Source organism: Synchiropus splendidus, chromosome 7, assembly GCF_027744825.2.
Source record: "Synchiropus splendidus isolate RoL2022-P1 chromosome 7, RoL_Sspl_1.0, whole genome shotgun sequence".
NCBI classification, from domain to species: domain Eukaryota; kingdom Metazoa; phylum Chordata; class Actinopteri; order Syngnathiformes; family Callionymidae; genus Synchiropus; species Synchiropus splendidus.
In genome coordinates this window covers 7,676,846-7,700,458 of record NC_071340.1, presented here as the reverse complement: position 1 = coordinate 7,700,458, position 23,613 = coordinate 7,676,846, and the positions used below count along the sequence as shown (strand labels likewise).

The following is a 23,613-nucleotide window of genomic DNA, read 5'->3' as shown; positions in this document are numbered from 1 at the left end:
AGGTACTTGGAGTACCACTCCCCATCCTGCCAGACTCGGAGAATGAGGACTTCTCCACGTCCCTGTACGCCAGGGCCCAGAAGAAGTCCGCCAGACCGACCGCCACGTGCCGCAAGATGGCGCAGCTGTGATCCCACTCAGGCAAAAAACTCATGGCTCCCCTGTCCATCAAGGTGCCCGCTAGAGGCTATGCCGTCTACTCTACGGTGGAAGGCGTAAACCCCACCAAGGGACTTAGGGCGCTTTTGAAGATCGATTGAGAAGGTTTTAATCTGTGAAGTTCAGGTCCGAAAGACGTCAGAAATGATCAATGAATAGTCTGGGGATCTTCAGTAAAATCAGCGTCTTGCCTCTTCACTGTCCTCATGCAGACAGCTGCGCTGAAGCAAGGACACAGCACTGAAAATAGTTTCTGAAGAGCGTGGCATTATTCATTTAAACAAATGTGTCAATAAAATCTGATCACACCTTGTTTGTCCCGAATGTCTTCGACTACCTGGAGAAGATGGAGACCAAGAAATCGTCAGTTAGACAAAGGAGCTTGTCGTTTGGAGAGGATCAGACGTCTGTGACGCTTCATCTGAACCAAGTGTTTAGACCGAAGGTCATTACTGCCTCTTATCAGTCATATAAGTACTAATGCTGAGGGCATTGTATTCACCCCCTCATCAGACTCACCATGAAGCTAGGATGCACCTGTTATGCCTGGTGCAGGCTCTAGAATGTTACATACTCATCCATAAACTCGCTCAAGTCCTGTCCTGACTTGCCATTCTTCATTTCACTGACTAAGCTGTTTCCATTGGTTCTTCTTCTCTGTGTCGTCAGGACTTCTGAACAAGTCCATTTCCTGTGTGTTCTGTGAGCAAAACGTGTGTGCTGTTGCTACATACACATCACCTGAGAGAGTTGCTAGTGAAAATCTGCTTCATTTGTAGGAAGCAATTCTCTGACTGCTGTTCATGTTTGCTGTCCCTGCAGGACAACCTCCACAGACCAGGAGAAGTTAGCCAACAGCGTTTGTGTCCAACCAGACCAGGACCAAAGCAGTAAGGAAGTACTATCACTGTCTTTCCTCAGACCACTCCATATCTAGAAAATCAAAGTCCGACCCTCCCATTATCATTAACTTAGAGTCAAGAAGTATTGATGATGTGTTTCACCATCAATGACGATGAGATGGTGGTGATGAAGTCAAAAGGTCACCAAATATCTAGACAGTAACATGCTGAAAAATACTTGAATCAAGTAATTCGATGTAAAATGGACCTTGTTAAAATTAAAAGAATTGTTACCTCACCAGCCTCGTGGATCCGAACCATAGCTGGCAATTGAATGACGTCACCTGTAGCCCGGCTCGTATGTGGTAACTACGGGTCCGGTAGTGAATCCTTCACAAAGAGTCAACAATCACTGCGTAACTGCTGAACTGGAACTTTATTTGTTTCCACAGGGTATCACAGAGTCCTCCAGGTACAGTATAATCCTTTCCCCACGGAGACTTGAACCAGACGCTCACTCACTCAGCCAACCACACTCACCAGGGGCGCGCACGTCATACGTACACCTACGTCACCCATCCTTCCACCTTCTGCTTGAGACGTGCACACTACCCCCACTCTGAAGGATAATTAAACACTTCACTCGCTCCAGGACATAAAGAGTATCAAGTAGAACACAGGACTTTGTAGAAAGTGTAAACACTCTGAAAAACTCACCTCAACCCTTACAGTCCCTGTCTGGGTCAACCCAAGATGTCAGATAACTCTAGGCTGATGAGGGGGCTGATGTCGAAGTCAGAAGCATCCTTGTCTGCTGCGATGAGTGATGTCTCCCTCTGTGATGAGGCGTTGATCTCCTTGAACACCCAGCTGTTGTCCAGCAGACTTCTGGAGTAGTAAGGCTTGATCTTGTCATGATGAACCACTTTGACCTGGAGCTCTTTTGGATTTGGTAGATCAAGTCATCCAGCTGTCTGACGACAAAGTAAGGTCCCTCAAAGGAAGGCAGGAACTTTCGTATTTTGTGCTTTACTCTTTTGGTATTTTTGATCAGGTACCAGACTGCATCAGCAACTTGGAACTGGACTTAGCAGATGTTTTTATCATACTGTCGCCTAGCACACTCGGACGCTTTTCCCAAAGTCTCTCTCGCCAGCTGGTGTGAGTTCTCCAGCCACTCTCTGAGGTGGATCACATACTCAAGAAGAGTGCTGGTGTTCTCACTGTCAGGTGGGAGACCAACCACAAGGTCAATCGGTCCAGTTATCTCCCGGCCAAAGAGCATCATGTTTGGTGTGAAACTTGTGGAGCTGTGCTTTGTTGCACGATATGCCATGACTGCATATGGGATCATTGTCCCAGTGACAACGTTCCGCTGTGGTTGCTAGCATTTTCTGTAGGGTGGCATTGGAACGTTCCACTTGACCATCTGACAGAGGATGGAAGGGGGTGCTCCGCATCATTTCAATTCCCAACAGCTGACACGTTCCCTGGAACACTGCTGACTCAAAGTTAGTTCCCTGGTGGATGTGGAGGGAGTATGGTGCCCCGTATCTGCACACCCACTCAGAGATGATCTTTTCTGCCACTGTTGTTGCATGTTCATTGGGTATAGGGTAGGCTTCGACCCACTTACTGAAGTAATCTTGCACCACAAGTATCTGTTGTGTCTCTCTGTTTCTTTTAAAGGTCCCATCAGGTCAACTGCAATTCTCTCCATCGGTGGGTCAACTTGTACTGTACCCATGGCAGCCTGAGGTGTTTTCTTTGGACGAGCTTTGGCAGCACAACTGGTGCAAGTGCAGCACCAGAAAGTGATATCATCGCTCATATTATACCAGAAGTACCTGGTTTTGAAGCATGCCAGAGTCCTCTCTGCTCCAAAGTGGCTACCCACAGGTCCATCACAGGATTCCTTCTCTCATGTAGAGTCTTTTCCATTGCGCCCAGTAAGCTTTAGTGGTGGGAGTACAGGCTGCTATGTCAACCCAAGGTGGCCTACTGCCTCCCTTCTCCACCCACTGCAACACTGGTGCTATGTCCGGATCAGTCTTCTGTGCTGTACAGAGCTCCTCACAGGTCCATCCTTTGAACAGTCGGTGGATGTTTGGATGAGTTTCGATGACACTGCAGCTGCTGGCTCTGGTGTGCGCCACCCCCACTATGGGTGACTCTGGTTCTACCACTGCTGTCCCAACATCAGGCCATCAGGCACCACTACCCCCACTGGCGGTTGCTCTGTGGTACTGTCATTTCTAGGCTGCTGTTCAGGTTGCACCGCACCTCCTTGTGCTGGTGCTGAGTGTTGAGGTTGGGGTCAGGCACTGTGCAGGGGCATGAGTCTCTGCAGGGTTTTCTGGAGAGAGCATTCGCATTCAGGCTGCTGTGGTCGGTGCGAATAATGAATGGTCCGCCAAGCAGATACTGTCTGAAATTCCATCACCGCCGGTAGTTCTCGCCCGGTAGTGCAGTATGATGCTAGACCAATAAACTGCCGTACCTCTGACATGTTTCTGGATACAGGCCAGTCGTTGACTTGCTGGATCTTTTGTGGGTCGGTTGATATGCCCTTGGCCGAGACAATATGTCCTAGATAGGCCCCTTGCTCCCGGCACAGACAACACTTGGAAGGCTTTCATTTTAAATTGCAGCCGCTTGGTGAACACCTGTCCCAGTCACTCCAGCATCTGGGCACTGTCCTGCCCCAGGACGACAATGTCATCAAGGTAGACCAAACTTGTCCATCAGAATTTGGAATGTGGCAGGCGCATTGCACAACCCGAATGGCATCACACTTCATTCGAAGAGGCCTTTTCGTGTACAGAAATCAGCTGGTTTATCGGCCCTGGGGGTCATTTCTACCTGCTAGTAACCTGACGTGAGATCCAGAGTGCTGAACAACCTTACTGAAGAGAGTGTGTCCAGGCGTGGTCAAAATGTCATGCTTGTGTCCAGGCGTGGTCAGAATGCCATGCTTGTGCTTGGTGGCTTCGACAAGGCGAATCTGAGCGAGGAGCTTCCCAAGTACAAGAAGGTTGTAAAATGCCCCATCAGAGAGCAGAGCGTGCTGGATCACTGTTACTCATCGCTCCGCAGCTCTTATACCGCCCTCCCTCAAGCTGCACTGGGACTCTCTGACCACTTGTTGGTTCATCTTGTTCCCACATACAAGCAGAAGCTGAAGCTGGCAAAGCCTGTTGTGAGGAGCATGAAGATCTGGACAAGTGAAGCTAGAGAGGAGCTGCAGGCTTGTATGGAGACCACAGACTGAGAGGTGTTCAGGGCTGCGACCAATAATCTGGATGAGTATGCAGACACTGTGACTTCATGGATCAGCTACTGTGAAGAGTGCATAGTTCCAACGCGCACCAAGGTGAGTTATGCAAATGACAAACCTTGGTTCACAGCTAAACTCAGCCAGATTAGACGGGAGAAGGAGGCAGCTCGCAAGAATGGGGACAGGAACTGCTACAAAGAGTTGAAGTGAAGAAAGCTAAGGCCGCATACTCTGACAAACTAATGCAGCAGTTCTCAGCCAATGTGGTGCAGCTGTCAGCTGCAGTGTGGAGAGGGATCAAGGTGGCCACAAACTACAGGCCACCTGTTTGTGGACTTCAGCTCTGCCTTTAACACAATTCTTGCAGCTCTGTTTGAAGACAAGCTTCGCCAGGTCAACGTGCCTGACTCCCTCTGCAGATGGATTACAGACTTCCTGACCAGCCGGACTCAGTGCATGCAGCTGGGGACGACTGTCTCTGACACTGGAATCCTCAACATCGGGTCTCCTCAGGGCTGTGTTCTCTCTCCATGGCTCTTCTCTCTGTACAATTACTGATGGCTGGTTTATCCATTTCCATTGTAGACTCCTTCTGCTTCCTGGGAACTACCATCACCGAGGACCTCAAATCAGGTCCCTCATCAGTAAGGCCCAGCAGAGAATGTTCTTCCTGAGGTAGCTACGAAAACTATGACTGCCGACGAAGTTGCTGGTGGAGTTTTACACGGCCATCATCCAGTCCATCCTCACCTCCTCCATCACTGTCTGGTACAACAGCTCCATCTCCAGGGACAAGAGCAGACTGTGAAGGTGATCGGTTGCAGCCTGCCATCTCTTCAGGACCTGTATGTCTCCAGGACCCAGAGACATGCAGGTCGGATCAGAGCCGACCCTTCTCATCCTGGACATGGACTGTTTGTTCTTCTTCCCTCAGCTTCTTCCCCTCAGCCACCAGACTGTTAAATTTGTGATCAGCCTTTGTTATTTTATTTTATTTTATTCATTAACAGCACTTTATTTCGAAGCATTTACCTAGTTGGTGGAACCTCCACTGACCATGGCAATAAATTCTATTCTGATTCTGATTCAGACTGTATCTTAACTGAATAGCCATGGGCTTGTCTGTCCAGTGGTTGGCACTAGCACAGCTTTCAAACTGGGAAAGGAAATCTTTCCATGAACCAGATCCGTCGAACTGATCAGGCCGCAGTGTGGGAATTCTCTCTCTGTATTCAGGCTGTTCCTCGTCGCTGCAGTGTGGTCTCTGTAAATCACGATGCGTGAGGGACAACGGCTTGGTGCAGATCTGACCCGTCTCGACTTGTGCTGGCCCATCTTGTGGTCTTTAATTGACATCGCTGCAGCACGATAGGGTGATGCAAGTCTGCAGTCTTGAGTTCCTATAGTATAACCAGTTTGAGAGGGATGAGACGCATATAGCGTTGATAATGGCCCAGTCTGGTAACAAGGAGACACAGGTGGAGGTGAGATACTCGCAGAGCACCAGTGGTGATTTATAGGAGTGAATGGTACTGATAGTGGGTCTCTGGTGGTGATGACAGGTGGAGGTTGATGAAATATAATTATGTTCGTCATATTTTCAGGGAACATGAACTCACTTTCAGCTGCTGATTTTCCCATCAGGAAGGGGTTAGTGGAAGCTGACGGTGGGGGTGCGTGCGACGTGGCTGCAGGACGTGGCCTAGCTGACGTCCACAGTGCCGATTCACCCATTAGCTCCATGCTAAATGGAGAGGACTTTGTCATTTCCCCACAAAAGTGACCGTCTTTCTGTTGGTCTTTGTCAGTGTTCATTTAGAATAGAAGAATAGCATAGAATAGCCTTTATTGTCCTTGTACAGTGTACAACAAGATTTGAGTGCTACTCCCTTGGTGCAGACAATGTAAAAAGAATATATCAAAACAATCAAGCAAGCAGAAAACAACAAGTAGGAACTAATAAATAATATATACACAAGTAGCAGCAGTAAAAAGAGCCTAATAACAGAAAGTGGATGTTAACGTGAATAATTTGTTGTTGCACATAGTTATTTCTTTATTGCGCGATGATCAGTATGGCCAGTAACAATGAATTTTGTAGACTGTTTATCTGGTTTTGTTGTGTTTGTTCACTACTGAGATAGCTTTCGGGAAGAAGCTATCTCTGACTCTATTTGTCCTGGTTTCGTGTGACCTGTTCCGTCTGCCTGACGGTAGCAGGTGGAACAGAGAGTTAGTGGGGTGGGACGAGTCCTTGATGATGTTGCCGGCTCTGCTGAGGTAGCGGGAGTTGGCGATGTCCTCCAGGCTGGGCAGGGAGCAGCCAGTGATCTTCTGGGCTGTGTTGATGACTCTCTGCAGAGCTTTCCCGTCTGCAGCTGAGCACCCGGCGTACCACGTTGTGATGCAGCCTCTCCTCCAGGTTGTTTCTCCTGAGCACCCTCAGGAAGTGGAGACGATGCTGAGCCTTCTTCACCACCGCTGCGGTGTTTGCAGACCAGGAGAGATCATCAGAGACCTGCATGCCCAGGACCCTCATGTAGTGGACCCTCTCCACGCAGTCACCGTGGATGTGGAGAGGGGCCGGATCCGCTCTGCCCTTTCTGAAGTCCAAGATGAGTTGTTTTGTTTTTGTGGTGTTCAGCTGAAGGTTGTTCACTGAACACCATGTAGTCAGTCTGTTGACCTCATCTCTGTTGTGAGACTCATCCCCCCCCTGAGATGAGTCCGACCACGGTGGTGTCATCCGCAAACTTAATGATGGTGTTTGAGAGATGGGTCGGGGAGCAGTCGGATGTGTAGAGCGTCAGAACAGGAGGGGACTCAGGACACATCCTTGTGGGGAACCGGTGCTTAGAGTGGTAGACAGACAGACGGACGGACGGACAGACAGACAGACAGACAGATAGATAGATAGATAGATCGTCCTCTACCCAAGCTGTCCTCTGAGAATGGGGCTGTTCTTCATGTCACTTCATCAGCAACACAACTTTGCTAAACTACATTCATTCGTTTTGAGATCCGTTTCCTTCACAATGGCATATTCATTTTGTTACCTGTCTCCTCCCCGTGTTCATTGGGTATATCCGGAATTTCCAATGAACTCTTATTTTTCTTCCATGTTGTTACACAGTATTTACTTGTAAAATAGTATTGAGAAACCGACGGTGGTTTGGGAGGGGGCCCTGGCACAGACGCAGGATGCTGAACAGTCTCATTGCTGAATGGTTCGTTGGTTTCACTGTAGAGAGAGAGTAGTTTACCTGGAGAAGGAAATCAGGGTCTCTTCACTTCGGCTGCTGCCCCTGTGACCTGGTGAGTGGAATCAAATACATATATATACGTATGATGGATGTACAGAATTGTCAACCATAATAGTGATAATGCAATCAGACAATCTATTTCAATTGCAATAAATTGCTTGTTTTTCTTACTTGATTTCTTGGCTCAAATTAAATACAAAACAGCTCATACAAATGAAGGCAATAAAGGAAGAACAAATATGTACTTTGCAGTGTTATGATTTGGACTTTCTTTGTTTTTATTTTGCTCTTTGCCTCGTTTTCATCATGTTTATGTTTGACACAAAATAGATGTAAAACCCGTCTTAAGCCAACTGAATATGCGACATAGTTTAAATTGATAAATGTATCTTTTTAAAACGCACTTTCTTTAAAAATGAGTCTTCAAAGTACATAAAACAATGCCTAAACAGATATCTTAAACAATATGATGGCTACAGCGCCAACACGCGCGCTTTGAATCATGGGAAGTATTGAGACCTATCTCCTGCTTCAAGTAGCATCTCTGGCGGTGTAAATAGGTCGGCTGCTGGGAGTCAAATTGTGCTGAACGAGTGAGTGTGTTTGACAGTATGTCAATGATTGGCGACTGACGATGCGGACTGAGAGTCTTTAGAACACCACAGTTGGACAAGTGGATACTGGGGTCATAAACATCCTCTCACGGAGGCTGTTTTGGAATGAATCACCCTGTCGGCTAACCGCGCCTAGCTCGCCGTGCTGCAACAGCCTGTGGCAGGTCACATGAAGTGAATTTACCCGGCCAGGGAGCGCAGGATGGCTGGGAGGGATTCGCCTCCGGCGGGTTTGTCGCTGCAGTCATCCCCGGACTGTCGTAAAAGACAAAGTTCCTCTGATGGAAACGGGCACCTCGACAGTCCGGATGAGACTCTGTCGCCCACCTCGGTGATTTACTTCAAGGAGGCTCTACACTCGGCTAATGTGAAATTTCGGAGCCCAGACTCGCTGTCCCCAACTCCTCTTCGACAGTATGACTTCCAGATCGAAAGAATCGAGTCACGGCGCAAAGGTAAGGACCGAAAACGCAGAGTGACTTCCAAAAACAACTAAACCACCTTGTTGTTTACAGACGGTGCATTCACAGTTAATGTCGCTCGCTTCCGACGACAAGTCGCTAACTTTTAATGAGACTATCATGTGACCAGCCAGAGAATCTGCTTAGGTTGTTTACTTGAATGTTTTTCTCCTTTCGTCTATTTAACCCATAACCAACCCGTAACCCATTTCTGGAATCCACGGGAAACATTTTGAAACTCACTACACTTCAAGTCAGTTAGTTAGCTTAAGCTAAAGCGAACGATTAGCTCCACCGAGCGTCACGTGACTGTAGCTTGTTTAACAACTTAAAAATGTTTTCTGCTCAAAAAAAAGAAAAGAAAAAAAGAATGACCCTTGGTCAGTGGCACTTTTGTCCTGCTCCATTGATGTAATGTTAATATTTAAATATCTTGGCTCAGTAGTTCTGTATTGTTGATGTTATTGCAGTTAATATTTTTATTTGAATTATATATCTTTTTTTAAATTTCTGTACTATTCTTGTTTATGTTTTCTCTATTATTTACATCTTGATCTTTCCACTTTCAAGTTACTGCTGTCTGTAATCTTACATTGGAGATTAGTTGAAATCTAAATTCCTTGTACTACCCTCGTAATTTATGACAATAAAATAGTGCCACGTGCTCAACTTGACTAACTTGACAAAAAGAAGTGTTAACCTCATGAGTTGGAGGGACTTCATCATGATTTAAATGTGTTGAGAGCTGTCAAACACCAGCGTGGTGCAATCTTCAGCCACGGTTGAACAATTCATGGACGCTTTAGTTAAAATGTAAAGGTGCAAAGGGTTTTGTGAACGTTGTAAAAAATGTGTGCAGAAACTGGGCATCCATCCATCTAGTCTATTGTGTGGCCTCAACTCAGTATGTTTCTCCGAAACATCTGGCATATCTGTGGTCCATCAGTGGGCATGTGTGATTTTATAATATATAAATAGCTTTAAAGGTCTCTGATCATTTCAACATAGCTACTGGTTCATCACTAACATTACCACCTCTACTTCTTTTTGTCTTCCTCTGGTTATTTGTCATTTTGTATTTTTAACCTCACTTCCTTAAAAGGATCCTGCCATGACGGGTGTCATGGCAACCAATTATATACAAGGAAGTAACAAGTTCCCATTAGAGCCTGTCAAAATGACACCTCTGTCAGTGCATCGTGCTTCACACTGCCTGCTTCAGCTTCACCTCATTCTGTCAGAATATTCACGTTGCAAACCTTCTTTTCAGTGTGACATTTTAATATCATTGAATTCCTCTTGCAGCCAGTGTTTAGCCTCTGTACCCTAGCTTATTAAGTAATTCTGGTATTATGGAATGGTATTAAACATTGCTACTGTAATAATCGATCTGACTATTTAATATCACCAATAGCACCAGCTTGTGTAATGAGAGCGGCCTGAGATTGACTGACATTCATAATTGATGATGAAGCTGTGTGTGGTGAGGAAGGATAAAGGAAAGCCATATAAACTAGTAATTTTCATCTGAATGGAAGCCGTTGCTTCTCAGGATCTTCATCATGTTGCTCCTTGCTGTTGCTACTCTGCTGCTCATTCTTCCAGCTTGGTAAATGGCTGTGTGTTTTCAAGTCACTGGGTCATCTGAGAGCAACCTACTGATTCCTTGGTAATGGTTGAATACTCTTGGGACCCCCTCAACCCTCCCCACACACACACACACCTCACTCCCAGTCCCCCCACCGCCCCTTTATTTTTTATACGCATGCACCATCTGCTCACGTGATGATGTATCCGACGCTGCTGTCAGCCATCTTGGTCAACACCCACCCAGTGCATTCACTGCAGAGCAGAGGCTGCAGTCCAATCAGAGCGAGCCGGTGCTGAGCTGACCGGAGGAGGGTAGAGATTTCCAGCACCGTGCCCTCCTGCATTTCAAAGCACCGTTCTGCACAAAAGGGACAACAAGAGGCTGAAGCCAAAGAAGAAGAGGAGGAGGTGAAGGAGGAGGAGACGCTCCAGACAGCAGAGTGTTCCACTCAGCTGCAGCAGAGAGCAGACATTTCCAGCTCGTCCTCAGCTTTGGCCTTTTCATCCTCACTGAATTGCTCATATTTTTTGGGAGCCTTTGCCAGCAAAGGCATCTACGCGTCATTTCATCTTCCTCGCTGGTGTTGATTCTCCAACTAGCTGAGTCATCATGTCTGACCTGACGCCTCAAAGCGAAACCCCCACTCCCACCACAGACAAGATCACCCAGGCTGCCAGGGAGACCATTTATCTTTGTAACTTTCGTGTCTCTGTGGATGGCGAGTGGCTGTGTCTCCGCGAGCTCAATGACATCTCTCTCACCCCAGACCCAGAGCCAGCCCATGAAGGTAATGTGAGCGATGATCTCAGCGACTGACTGGCTTTGTGGAACAGTGGCATCTCTGTGTGGAGCTCCCCTCCCCAGCCCGACAGTCTGCGTTTGCTTTAGCGTTCTGTGGTGATGTTTCTGCTGAGGTTGTGTCGGTCATGTCGAGTGTTTGTTTGTTGCACTGAAGGATGACGTATGTGTGCGTAAATAAACAAGGGATGGGCGAGAATCACAAACAGGAAGTGCAGGCCAGCATATGCATCCTCGCAGCCTTCGATCTGACTCCTTATCACCCAGCGTTATTCAGTAAAAACATCCCCATATCATATCGCTTCTTTCTAAATGTCACATCGCTGATGGTGTCTTGCATCCTGTTGTTTCTTTTTCTCACCTCTTGCCGCGCCTTCTTCCAAATCGAGGGTGGAGAAGCTTGCTTCCCTGGGTGCTGTTGACAGTAGCAACTGTGATTTGGATGTTCAAAACAACAGCAATTCAAAAGAAACAAAAGGCTTAGAAACCAGTGTGACAATGTTCTGTAGCCTTGCGAGTATATTTTTTGTTTTTGTCTTGTTTTTTTATTTAAAATCTGTTTCATCTCAGTTATTCAGATGCACTTAAATTGTCATGGGCTTAACTAGCATTTTTTTATACTCCAGCGACGATGTAAAATATATTTATATATATGCTAAAAACTTTGAAATGCCATGACCAATGTATTATCTCTTTAGAAATCTCCAATTTAAAAATTGGTATATCAAAAATACTTCGGTTTAGTTTGTCTAGATCTTGAGGCTTTTTTTGTTTTGTTTTGTTTTTCCCTACATTTGTAATTAAAAGGTGAACAATTCAGTGATTTTATCTTTACTATTCTGCATTAAGATATTATCACATCCTTTTCTAGTGTCAGGATTCATCGGATCATGTTTCTGTAGTGCAAATTAATCACATAGAACGTTTGTTGCACTGCAAACATTTTTCTAATGCCTATGTGAACAGCTTTTACTTAAATGTGATAATTATTTTATCAATTAATTGTGATAAATTATGAAGATATACACATTAAAATGGATCATGTATTGGTTTTAATTTGAGTTGGACCTCAAATTGTAATACAACTGTAACTGTGACTTTTGTCTAATAGTTGGTTTCAATGTATTTTTTTATGTATGCTGTCTCTCCTCCTCCTTACTTCCTGGAAAAGAATGAAGGCTCAGAATAAACCTGTTGTGCCATCACTTCTAAAAGGGTTCTTTGTTTCTTTCAGATCCTAAGGATCCAATTACTATCGAACGGCTGAACCTGATGAACATGGCCAAACTCAGCATCAAAGGCCTGATCGAGTCGGCACTCAACCTTGGACGCACCCTGGACTCGGACTACGCTCCTTTACAGCAGTTCTTTGTTGTGATGGAGCACTGCCTGAAACATGGCCTGAAAAGTAGGTGTGATGTGGCACATACACGACTATTCATGTTTCATTTTAACAACGTTGATGTCTCACACAGCCAAGAAGACTTTCCTGGGTCAGAACAAGTCGTTTTGGGGGGCCCTGGAGCTGGTGGAGAAGTTGACTCCAGAAGCTGGAGAGATCACTGCCAGTGTCAAAGATCTGCCCGGGCTGAAGTGAGTGTGTGCCCAGCTCTACATATGTCACAGACCTAGACATCTAATGCTTGTTCGGTGTCCTCCTAGAACTCCTTTAGGTAGAGGCAGAGCGTGGTTACGACTGGCCCTGATGCAGAAGAAGCTCTCTGACTACATGAAGACCATCATCAACAGAAAAGACCTGCTTAGGTTTGTTCTTAACTCTGGCTGTTTCTTCAGCTTCTCTACTGCAAGGGGCATGTTCCTAGAGAGGAAGTTGGGAGTGAATGATTCATTTTTACGACTGGTTGTCATCTTTTTTGCCCTGTATAACATTCCTTTAAATTTCACTGTAGCTTCTCTCAGCACAGTGTGACACAAAACATGTCTCCATGGTGACCTGCATGTGACAGAAGATTCCTCTTGTTGTTCATAGTGAGTTCTATGAGCCAAATGCACTGATGATGGAGGAGGAGGGAGCGGTGATCGCCGGGCTGTTGGTCGGCCTAAACGTTATTGATGCTAATCTGTGTATGAAAGGTGAAGACCTGGACTCCCAGGTACGTGGTCTTTCACTCTGCCTGAGTGACACTGTGAATGCAGTTTCAGTGTGTTCATGTGTTCAGGCTTCAGATAACTTAGTCAGCTTAACCTTTTGAGTGTTGTGAATAATCATAGTGTGTATTTGTGGTGAGTGTTTTTCACCAGTGTGTGTTCTACATCAGCGCTTTATGGTTCCAGTCCTTTCTGCTTGGTTGCTCCTCTCTGCAGGTCGGCGTGATTGATTTCTCCATGTATCTGAAAGATGGAGGTCACACGAGCAAGAGTGCAGAAGGGTGAGTTTTGCTTCCTCACTTCCGATCTTGATCACTGTCACCTCACATTTTGGCCGGTCCTCATCTTGAGGGTACAACTACAAAATTTGGCTGGACCCCATGAGGTTAAGCCTCAATTTGAGGATGAAAACTTATACTAACTGGGTCATTACAATCAGGTTTCGGTTTGGTTCAGAGTCATGGTTAAGGTGAGCCATTTTTTGGATGGTTAGGTTTAGGGGCAAAGGCTGGGGAAAGCATTGTGTCAATGAGCAACCTCCCAATGTCCTCACAAGGATAGAAAAACAAACGTGTGCGGGTGCATGCATGCATGGTGTGTGTATGTTTGTTTGTTCAAGAGGAAGTTAGCAAGGTGGTCAAAGTCACTGAGGGGCCAGTTTGGCTCATTGCTTTGTTTAATGAGGAATCTTTCCCACCAATGTGCGCCACTCTAATCTTTCCTCAGTGGTTGAGTCCCTTATGCAGAGATTTTCAAGGTGACAGAAATGAGAGTAGCAAAGACCAGGTTGTTTTGAACAGCTTTCATTGTGCATTACTCCTCCATTACTCCGGGTTTAATGTTCCTGCTCTGCTGTTTGTCTTCTCCAGCGACGGACAGATCACAGCGATTCTCGACCAGAAGAATTATGTCGAGGAGCTGAACAGACACTTAAGGTCCGGCCAACTTTCCTGAGTCACTGCTCCATTCCTGCATATGAAGTTTGATCACAAACATGAAATGTTTCTTGTTTAGTGCTTCAGTAAACAACCTCCAGGCCAAAGTGGACGCTTTGGAAAAGTCCAACACGAAGCTAACGGAAGAGGTAAGGCTCCTCAGCACCCTCCATCCTGTCCTGGACCACATTGGACTCCTCATTTGTCCACACAGCTGGCTGTCGCCAACAACCGGATCATCACTTTGCAAGAAGACGTGGAACGAGTCAAAGAGGAGAGTTCATACCAGATGGAGTCCAGCAGAAAGGTCCAGTAACAATGACATCATAGTGATGTGTAATGTACAGGGTGGCAGTCAAGTCTGAAACGTTTTTCAGATTTATTACAGAAGCAAATGAAAGAGTGAATAACCAACAAAAAGTGATTCAAAATTAATATTGAGACCAATAAGCAACAACCCAGTTACAATCATGAAGTAAGAAGAGTCGTTTTATGGCAGTTTTTTTTCAAAGACTTTGTTGAACAAACCTGACTTATGTACTGTGTTTCTAAATGTTAATGAGACTCTCTCTATTGCATCTGTATTAGGATGTACAATGTGTCTGTCGGTTCAATTCCAGGCATCGAGATGCGACTCAGCAGCAGACGGACAATCTATAAGTGAAACTCGCAAGCAGCTCAAGGAGGAAACTCTGCTCAGATTGGTGAGTTTTGAGTGGTGTGTGATACTGGTACAGCCTCATGCTTCTACATGCTACAAAACAGATCAAGTGTCACTGGTGCAAAGGCATCCTGCATCATCATCCTCTGTTCCTTCACGTGTACTTGTGTCACCATATTGTGCTCTGTGCCAGTGACTCAGGAGACCAAAAACATTTGTCATGTGACCTCGGGTTGTGGCAGCAGTAGTGAGGCACTGCCCACACAATACAGTCTTTTGGTCATGTTACAGAACAGGAAATGTTCTTAAGACCTCCTCACTCAGGCCAGACAGTTAAATCACTCAGAGAATGAAGGAGGGATGGCAGCGCAGACAGTTCACGACACCACGCGCATTAGTTTGTAGAGCAAAGTTCAAAGGTCATCCCGACGACTTTACTCTTTACAAACCCCTTACAGCTCCACATCTTTGCTGAAGAGTAGCAGTTGCATGAAGAGCACAGTTACTGACAAATGTGCTTCACATTTTCCTCTAGAAGCTAGAAGCAGACTGTAATTTGTTCAGTGGTCAACGAAGTGTGCAGATATTGGGATGACCTTTGAACTTCAAGAATCAGAATCATCTTGTTTTGTGGCATAACCACTTCCTGATTCTTGTTTGCATCTTGCACAATATGTCATTTATTGAGATCCACATCTAAACTGAGTTGTATCTGTGTATTTGTTGAGGCGTTTGTCTATTAAGTTGTGAGAAGGGCGACAACACTATGTTTATGTCACCTTCTGATGACACTGCAGGCTCATACAGAGATTTTTGACACTTCAAATTCATGTTTTAAAATCAAGTTTCTGCTTCATTTATGTGCACAAAAATGAACATGTGAATGAGTCTGGCCTGGAAAATATGTCCTTGTTGATGACATAGTTACTTGATGTAAAATTACTGGTTGAATGTAGGAGTTTGGAAAGTGCACTGGTCTTGAGATATTCCTTCCCAACCCTCACAAGATGATCTACAGCCTCTTGTGAGGGGATGATCTGCGATATCTTTTTATGTTCAGCATTTTTTCCTTCTGCAGTGGTGATATGCTTTGTTTAGTGCAACTTGGATCCAAACATAAAGACTTGATCTGGATTCCAGGATGTGGAGAAGGAGCTGGAGGTGCAGATCGGGATGAAGCAAGAGATGGAGCTGTCCATGAAGATGCTGGAGAAGGACATCTGTGACAAGCAGGACGCCCTGATGGAGCTCCGTCAGCAGCTGGAGGACCTGCGTGCCATCAACCAACAGCTCAGCCACAAGTCACAGGTGGGCCTGAGAGGAGGTGGTAGATCATCTCTGCATCTTTTCGTGCCCGGGCTTTGGTTTTAGTTAAGCCCACCTTCCTTCACCAGACTGCAGAATCCAGCTCCAAACAGAAGAGCGAGGTCATCGTCCGCTTGGAAGAGAAGGTCAATCAGATGACATCAACGGTGAAACAGCTGGAGAACAGGTGAGAGAACGGTCCGGAAGAAGTCGCTGAAAGACGTTGCTCTTCTGCCACACTCACGTCCAACTCTCTTTTCTCTCAATCTTCCTCATTTGTTTTATTCCCTCCATCATGCATTTGTTCATTTGGTCGTCAATAGTGACAAACATTTAGTGAAGCAGGCGAGAAACCTTAACTCCACTGCAGGAAAGCTGCTGCAGCTGCAACAGTAACCAAGCCCCGCCCACATTTCGGACCTGCCCGCTTTCATACGTTTGACCTCTGCCTGACCTAGAAGCCGCCAAACTACTTTTCTTTTCTGTATGACGCTCCTTCTGTTGTTGAAAATGAAGAGACCAACCCTCCACTTCCTGCCGTGACCAGGTTGGAGTGAAGCTCTCCTTCACTCCGCCAGGTTCCATTCCACGCGCTACTAAGACCCCAGTGCTTTAGAGACTAGTGACGTTTGAGAGGCGCCACACTACGAGGTTTTCAGTCAACGGGGACTGAGAGATAAAAGAGAATATCAGTCGGCTTGCTGTTGGAGGGCAGGCGGGAGAGAACTGGAAAAGGGGCCAAAATCATTTATTAATTTCAGAATTGTTTGTGACCATAACATTGATGTAAACTGTAGTCAACATTAGATTAATAAAACCTCCAATCAAAGCAGCTTCCTGCATCTTTCTTTGAAGACAAGTCATTCTCCACTTTTCTTTTAAGTTTTTATCATGAGTTTTGTCCCCCTCACTCCCCACCGTCCCCCTCACGTCCTCTGAAAAGATGCAAGCGGGCGGAGAGAGAGAAGGACCTGGCTGTGGAGGCCAACCGGCTCTTCAAACACGAGTTTGGAGACAAGATCGAGAGTCTGCAGACAGAGACGGAGCAGCTGAGGAGGCAGAGGTGAAGCACACTTGACTCACTGTGGTGAACAGGTTTGGACTGATGCCTCTGGCTTCAGGTTCAGTCTGGAGATGGAACTGGCAAAGCAGCGAGAACGCCACGCTGACGCTGACCCCGCGCCCTCACTCTCCAGCACGCCCCACATGGATCAGAGGGGCCCCCAGAACATCCCAAAAGTCAGTGAGTTTTCAATGGAAAAAACGGAGGCGGAAGAAGTGGCTAATATTTGGATCTTTCCAGTCAGTGCCAGAGTCTCCGTCAAGACGCCGTGACCAGTTCAGAAGTGGCTCCCTCGAGAAGAGCAGCCTCAGCTCCAGCTTGTGAGTCTCCAAATCTCAGTGTTGAAACTGAGTGGATGGTTTATCAACGTCTGTTTTCCACGCAGGTCGCTGTCGCACCACGAGGATGAACCGGTGAGTCATTTCTTACTGCAGACCGCAGCATAAAGTACAGTAAAGTAAAGTGCTGAGAGGAAGCATGTGATGAGAGGAGAGGTGTGGAGTCTGGAAGCCCTGAAGTCTGCAGAAGCAGGAGGAAGGCAATGTTGAAAATAAACCTCGCTGTTACAGGCGGCATAATGTTTGTTTAGTATTATGTTCAAAAGTGGTATTTAGAGCTCAGCTATATGGAGGAGCTTCCTGGAATTTCTTTTCCAGAATGACTTGAAGTGACGCCACATGAAGTGAATCAACCTGCTCCTGCTGGAGTCATGACACAAATGAGTACTCACTGCATCAAGTCACATTAACAGCAAGCAAAGTGCTTCATGCTACAGAAGCTACTGTTCAGTGAGCAGTGAACTGGGTGGCCGCAGGTCGAACTGGGTTCAGGACTTTTTCCTGGATTACTGGTCTTTGTTGAATTTCTCTGGACTTCTGGTCACACGAAGCCCACACGTGGAGTCAGTTTGAGAGCCGCGTCTCCCGCCCTCTCTGATAAGAAGTGTCCTTTTATTCATCCTGCTGAAACACTAGCTGCTCGCAACTCAAGCTGAACGCTGCCACTGTTGCCACGAGGCAGCACTACATTTGCTTTTCTTGACCGACGCTCACAGTCTTCGCATAACTTCCCATGCAAAACAGTATCTCCTGCGCTCGCCTCCTTGTCAGTGCATCATTCAAGTGCAGCTAGTGGCAGGTGTGGTCGCTAACGTCTGCAGTTTCTTAGCTCGACAGCGAGCTCCTGACTGAACTGGTCTGAGTTTGCTTTGTGCTCTGATAAATCCAAAGTGAGAACTAGCCCGGGGCCTGGCGGCGTCCCAGCTGCCGCCCTCTTTCTGAAGACAGACGCATGTGGTTACGGAAGCTCCAGCTTTGACTCACATTCCGCCATGATTTGTGCAGGACGAGTCCTTTGTCAACATCAGCGAGCCTGCCGTCTGCTCCATGTGTGAGGATGAGGACTCTCTGCTGAAGATGAAGGTAGGAAGCAGCGTGGCGTCTGGGATGGTTTTGCTGTGTCCTCACACTAGCATCCTGGAGAAGGTTGCTTCCTTGTACGTCCAACTGAAAACGCTGTGCACTTCCTGCAGCCGCGATGTGAGTCAGGTTTCTTCTGACTCCATAGGTTCTCATCAAGTTCCAATATCACAGTATTAAAGGTCTGAAGACTGCAACATGCTGCGGGAATGAAGAGGCTGACTCGATCTGATTCACTCTCAGAAAGTCAGACAGAACTAGCTTGTTGCTATTACTGGCAGTTGTTTTGAGTAGAACTGAGCAAGTGTTTTTAGCGACAACTTGAGTGGCAACTCTCTTGGAACAAGATCTGAATGAGCTGCTGAATTGAAGTGGAGAATATTTAGGCTCCAGCAGAGTCACAAGCGTCTTGTCACTCACCCCTCAGATGATAGCGTGCACAGGAGTTTCCCCACCGTGGGACAAATGAAGTCTCATCTGGCCAGTCATCCTGTGCTTCGTCTTCCAGAAACGGTGTAAGAACTGCAGCGGCGTCTTCTGCGAGAGCTGCGTGTCCAACGAGCTGCCGCTGCCCTCCTCCATCCTGCCCGAGACCGTGTGCACCACCTGCTACTCTCAGCTGCTGCAGCAGTACGCCTCCTCCCCCACGTGAGCAGCTGCAGCTCCAGCAGAGGCGCGCTTTCCCTCTCTCTTCCAGTGGCCGAGTGAGTCGCTCCAGTTTTTAAGTCGACTTTGAGGACGACGTTCAGCAGGAAGTGAGCATTCAAGTCAATCACGCGGCAGCAGAGGCGCAGAGTGGAGGAAGCTGGGAATCGTTCAGCTGCTTCAGATCAAGAATGTGTCGCGTGTATGAATCCAAATAAGCAGGTCACTCTTCTGGCAATGATTTATCCAAATATATTGACATAACTGGGTATCAACCAATGAAGCTGCTGCTGCTGCTGCTGCTGCTGCTGCAGCTGGCATCATTCCTTTATTCTAGCTGAGCTCAGACGCACTTTGTAGGTCCGTTTTTAAAAACTGGGCGGGTTTGAATGGAAAAGCACACTTTTTTTTTACGGGGGACCGTCGAACACTTGGCATTTTCCCTGTCTTTTACTTTGTTTTAGGCATAAGAGAGGAATATGTGTTCCAGGAATGCAGCTGATTTAGAATAAATAAATAACAAAAACGCAAATAAATGTTGTGACTCATCAGTTTGAATGTATCCGCTTGTTTCATTTGACTTGGAGCTGTAATGTTGAACATCTGCTGAGTAATAAACTTTTATTGTATCTTTAAAACTGATATGATGTTGCTCTTCAGTAGTGTGGTTGTGGAGATTTAAAAACCAGGTGGACCTGGCTTACTCCTTCAGTCACTGGCCACAGGAAGTGTGTTACATCACGGACGTCTTGTTTCCATTTTGTTGATCTCATACTGTGACCTTTAGCCGCTGTATCGTCCACTCAGGTGTTCTGTGTGAAACTTTCACCTCTACTAAAAGAGGTCAAATCCCAATGTATGGAGTCGCACAACATGCAAGGCCTGAGTCTGGAACCTGAAGCCCAGACGTCCTAGTTCCACTTGGGTGAACAGTAGTGATGGGCAGATGAGGTTTCCTGACACAGCGTCCTGGTTTGACACCTAGTGGCCTCTGAAAACTAGGACACTGTATCATGATGCCTCATCTACCCATCACTAGTTAACACCCACTTTAGTACGAATCACTGAAGGATTGTTGGATTTTGCAGTTGACTAGAAATATACTTGTAACTGGTGTTTTAACAACAAAAAACAAAGACGTCAGACCAGCCGTCGTTGTTCGCCCCAGGAATGTTTATTAGTTGACATGCCCGGGTTTGAAAATAAATACACCAGTCCTGCAGACAGGGAAGAAACAAATGCTTGTTCAGCATGTTGTTCAATACAGTGCTGCCATACACAACATGTTTGTTTCACTACAACTCATTCGCTGATAGGTTTCAGTAGCTCAGTGTGAGTCAAGGTGAAATCACAAATTTCCCACCAAAAAAAAGGCTTTTCAGTCCGAGGGGAAAAGAAAAAACAAACATTTCAATGTCCCGAAAAGTGATGGAGTATGAGGAGAGAAAATGAAAAATAAAAATCCCAACAGAAAATAATTTGGAGCAGTGAAAAAGAAAAAAAATGATCAAAGAGAACATGGAATATAGGAGATGATAATTCATATAACAAAATAATGTGGAAAAGGTTCATTATTCCCTTTTTTAATCTATGTGACGGTAGAAATGGTTACAAGATGCAGTGAAAAAAATCTGACATCAACCATCACGACTGAAACGTTTGCCGGTCAGTGACTAAACCTCAACGATGGATGCAACACAATGGAAGCTCTGACCTGTTTCATCTTGTGGTGGTGTCCACTTCAGAGTTGAGGAACAGCTCGATGTATCGGTCTCCTGAAAACACGATCAGTTCTCATTCTCTCGCTCATCACCCGGTCAAACCCCGAGAGTGGGACTGAGGAAAGTGTGTGCGCTCACTGATGTTCTGTCGGTCTCTGGACATGCCGTCCACGGCCTCCTGGTGGCTGCTGAAGTACACGTCGGCTTCTCCGCTCGGCCTCCCGTCTCCTCCATATTCAATCAAGATTTTGGACAAAACTAACGGATGGAAAAACTGAGGGAAGAAGAGAAGGATGGTTTCCTCCTGATGTGTAACTGAAGCTGCACTGGTGAGCAAGTGAGAGGGAGCAACACAGGCCGCGTGTGTGAGGGGAAGCAAATGACAACTGTAACCCTGTAGGTTCCTCACCTTCACGATGTCTTCTCCGGACACCTGGAACGGCAGACCTCTCATGTGGATGTAATGCTGCGGCAGAGGCTCTGGAGGAGGACGCTGATGTCAATGACGTCATCAAAACTCCAGCGTGAAAATGGAAGTAAGTCCTCACCGCTTCTGAAGCTGCTTGGTGTGAAAGGCTTTGTCTCTCTTGACTTGACCTGCGCAGCGTTCCTCCAGCCCGAGCGAATCTCAGCACTGTTGCTAGGAAACACCTCGATGTATCTAAAGATGAAGGGAAAAGCCGGTGAGACTCCAACTCCACCAGCGGGGCTTCGTCTCCACCTGTTCCCGATGGCGTCTCTGTCCCGCTGCAGCGCCACGTCTGCGTCCTCCTGGGTGGAGAACCAGACAAAGGCTTCGCCCGAATTCCGTCCTCTCCTGTCGCGGACGATGGTGATGCCCTTCTGGTTGATGTGCAAACCTGGAGAAGCCTTGATCATCAGAGCTGATAGTCTTGAAACTTTCACTGAATAAATATCTGAGTGATTTTCTCACTCGAGTAAAACCGGTGGAACAATAAAAATAAATTCCTCCGAACCTCAGGAGTAAAAAAAAAAAAAAAAGGAATGAGGAAACACTGCCGTCTACTGGAGCTATTTGGTATTACAGTTTTTCAATTTCTCGGTCACCTAAATTTTTTGGAAAAAGAAATTCAGTAGTGATGTGACATAATGGACATATATTTGCAGAATGACTTCTCTTCAAGCTGAGGTCATAGTTAAGTGAAGAAGAAGTACTTTTGACTGTATATTGTCAAGTACATTTACAGAAGAGCAGGTCTTTTGTAAAGAATCGTGCAGTTTGTCTTCACCTCTGAAGAAGTGGGCGATGTCCTCCTCGGTGGAGGAGAAGGGGAGCCCTCGGAGGCGGACCACTCGGGTGTCAGCGGGAGTCTGGATGGACTTTCGCAGGATGTCTTCTGCCTCACTGTTGGTCAGCTCAAACACTGAAAAAGAAATAGGCTTCAAGGTCAAAACAAACCAAAGTCCCCTGAATGTGGGATGCGAACCTTCCACATATCGGGGGCCCAGGTACTGCCGGTGCTTCTCCAGGGCTTTCCGGACGTCTTCTTCGTGCTCCATCTCAATGAAGGCTCGACCCGAAGGCCGGCCCTGTCGATCCAATGTCAAGTGGATCCCCGACTCGCCGTCACGAATTCGACAATCTGAAAGACAATATTTGGTAACTTTTTATGTAACTTTAACAACTTTGCCCTTTGTTTTCAACCCATTTCATCCAGTCGTGACTAGCAGCTGGTTTCCAGCGACAGAGAACTCACCAGAGAAGAACTTCAGCAGGTCCTCAGTGGTGCATGACCACGGGAGACCTTTGACCTGGATGATGTAGATGTCTTTCTTCGCCGGCTCTGGGTCGGACTCGTACGCCGGCAGCGGCGGGTATTCTTCTTCGTGAGGCGCCTGGGAAAAAGACGACATTGCTGTCATGGGTTTGCGATGTTCAGGGTGACCACATGACGGATCAGAGTAGAACTAGCGTGAACTAGTGAACTGTTTCCGGGATGAAGCTAACCTTGGTGCAGAGCTGGTGCCGGCTGCTTCTGAGGGCTGACCAGGTCCGCCAGAGGCTCTGCGCACACGTAGACTGGGTTGCTGAGGTCCATGACGGTGGCTGCAGGAACCCAGAGTAAACAGACAGGGTTCTGGTTCTGATCGCTGACGCCGGTCCCAAACACCGACGTAACAAAAACAACATTGATTTACCGGCTACGGACATGTTAGCATGCGCTACTATACACAAGGCCACAATAGTTTCTTGACGCAACGACAGACTTTCAATAAAAAGTTCCCCAAATATCACCGAGATTATGAGACTGGAGCATCTCACGTGGGTCAGTCAAGGGCAGCGTCATATATCAAGCTAGTGGTTGCTGGCGGTGTTGCATCCGGTTTTGACTTCAAAATAAGTTTCCTAAAATCCGCGTATCTCGGTAATAAAATGACAATGCTAATACTATTATCATCATGTTTGCGTGAAAGGTTTAAACCACTCTTTAGAATAATTCAGTATTGCTTTTTTTACGCTAAGACTGATTTTATTGATCATTCATTGGAAGTGAATATGTACACGAAACACCATATTCACAAATACGTGATGGCACGTGATTGGTGTAGTAGGGTAAGATATAGTACGTTATGTTCCCGCTTTAAAGGTTTAAATACAGTGTATATAATTTTAAATCTAAAACAAAATTTTGGTGGCTTTTCCTTGTCTATTAGTTTGAAAGGTTGGGTGGAAGTGAAGTTTTCTTCATCTCCTGAATTACTTCCGTGTCTCAATTGATCTGTTCGCAG

The 23,613-nt window shown here is 46.4% G+C and overlaps 2 protein-coding genes across 5 annotated transcripts; one reads left to right on the top strand and one right to left on the bottom strand.

Annotated features, from left to right (window-relative positions):
* The first annotated feature begins 8,082 nt into the window (after positions 1-8,082).
* Positions 8,083-19,758, top strand: rufy3 (RUN and FYVE domain containing 3). Of its 4 annotated transcripts, none has more exons than XM_053871439.1 (18): positions 8,083-8,610; positions 12,240-12,413; positions 12,481-12,598; positions 12,668-12,769; positions 12,996-13,119; positions 13,331-13,395; positions 13,984-14,049; positions 14,129-14,198; positions 14,264-14,356; positions 14,670-14,753; positions 15,851-16,018; positions 16,105-16,202; positions 16,959-17,078; positions 17,137-17,254; positions 17,319-17,398; positions 17,464-17,491; positions 18,422-18,499; positions 19,005-19,757. In XM_053871439.1, the coding sequence occupies exons 1-18, from the start codon at positions 8,358-8,360 to the stop codon at positions 19,146-19,148; spliced, it is 1,983 nt and encodes a 660-aa protein (XP_053727414.1). In that variant the 5' UTR covers positions 8,083-8,357; the 3' UTR covers positions 19,149-19,757. The 4 variants fall into 4 exon arrangements, with proteins under 4 accessions (XP_053727414.1, XP_053727416.1, XP_053727415.1 ...); XM_053871440.1 differs by lacking the exon at positions 8,083-8,610 and adding an exon at positions 10,266-10,994 and having other exon boundaries at positions 19,005-19,758; XM_053871441.1 differs by lacking the exons at positions 16,959-17,078; positions 17,137-17,254; positions 17,319-17,398; ... (1 more) ...; positions 18,422-18,499; positions 19,005-19,757 and adding an exon at positions 16,339-16,938.
* A 535-nt stretch (positions 19,759-20,293) lies between these two features.
* grsf1 (G-rich RNA sequence binding factor 1) lies at positions 20,294-23,165 on the bottom strand. The gene is made up of 10 exons (XM_053871299.1): positions 22,832-23,165; positions 22,581-22,719; positions 22,311-22,466; positions 22,113-22,247; positions 21,584-21,722; positions 21,411-21,523; positions 21,272-21,342; positions 21,001-21,136; positions 20,856-20,916; positions 20,294-20,358 (listed from the first exon to the last, which is right to left on the bottom strand). Exons 1-9 carry the CDS (start codon positions 23,033-23,035, stop codon positions 20,861-20,863), a joined length of 1,149 nt encoding a protein of 382 aa, XP_053727274.1. The 5' UTR covers positions 23,036-23,165; the 3' UTR covers positions 20,294-20,358; positions 20,856-20,860.
* Positions 23,166-23,613: the final 448 nt, after the last annotated feature.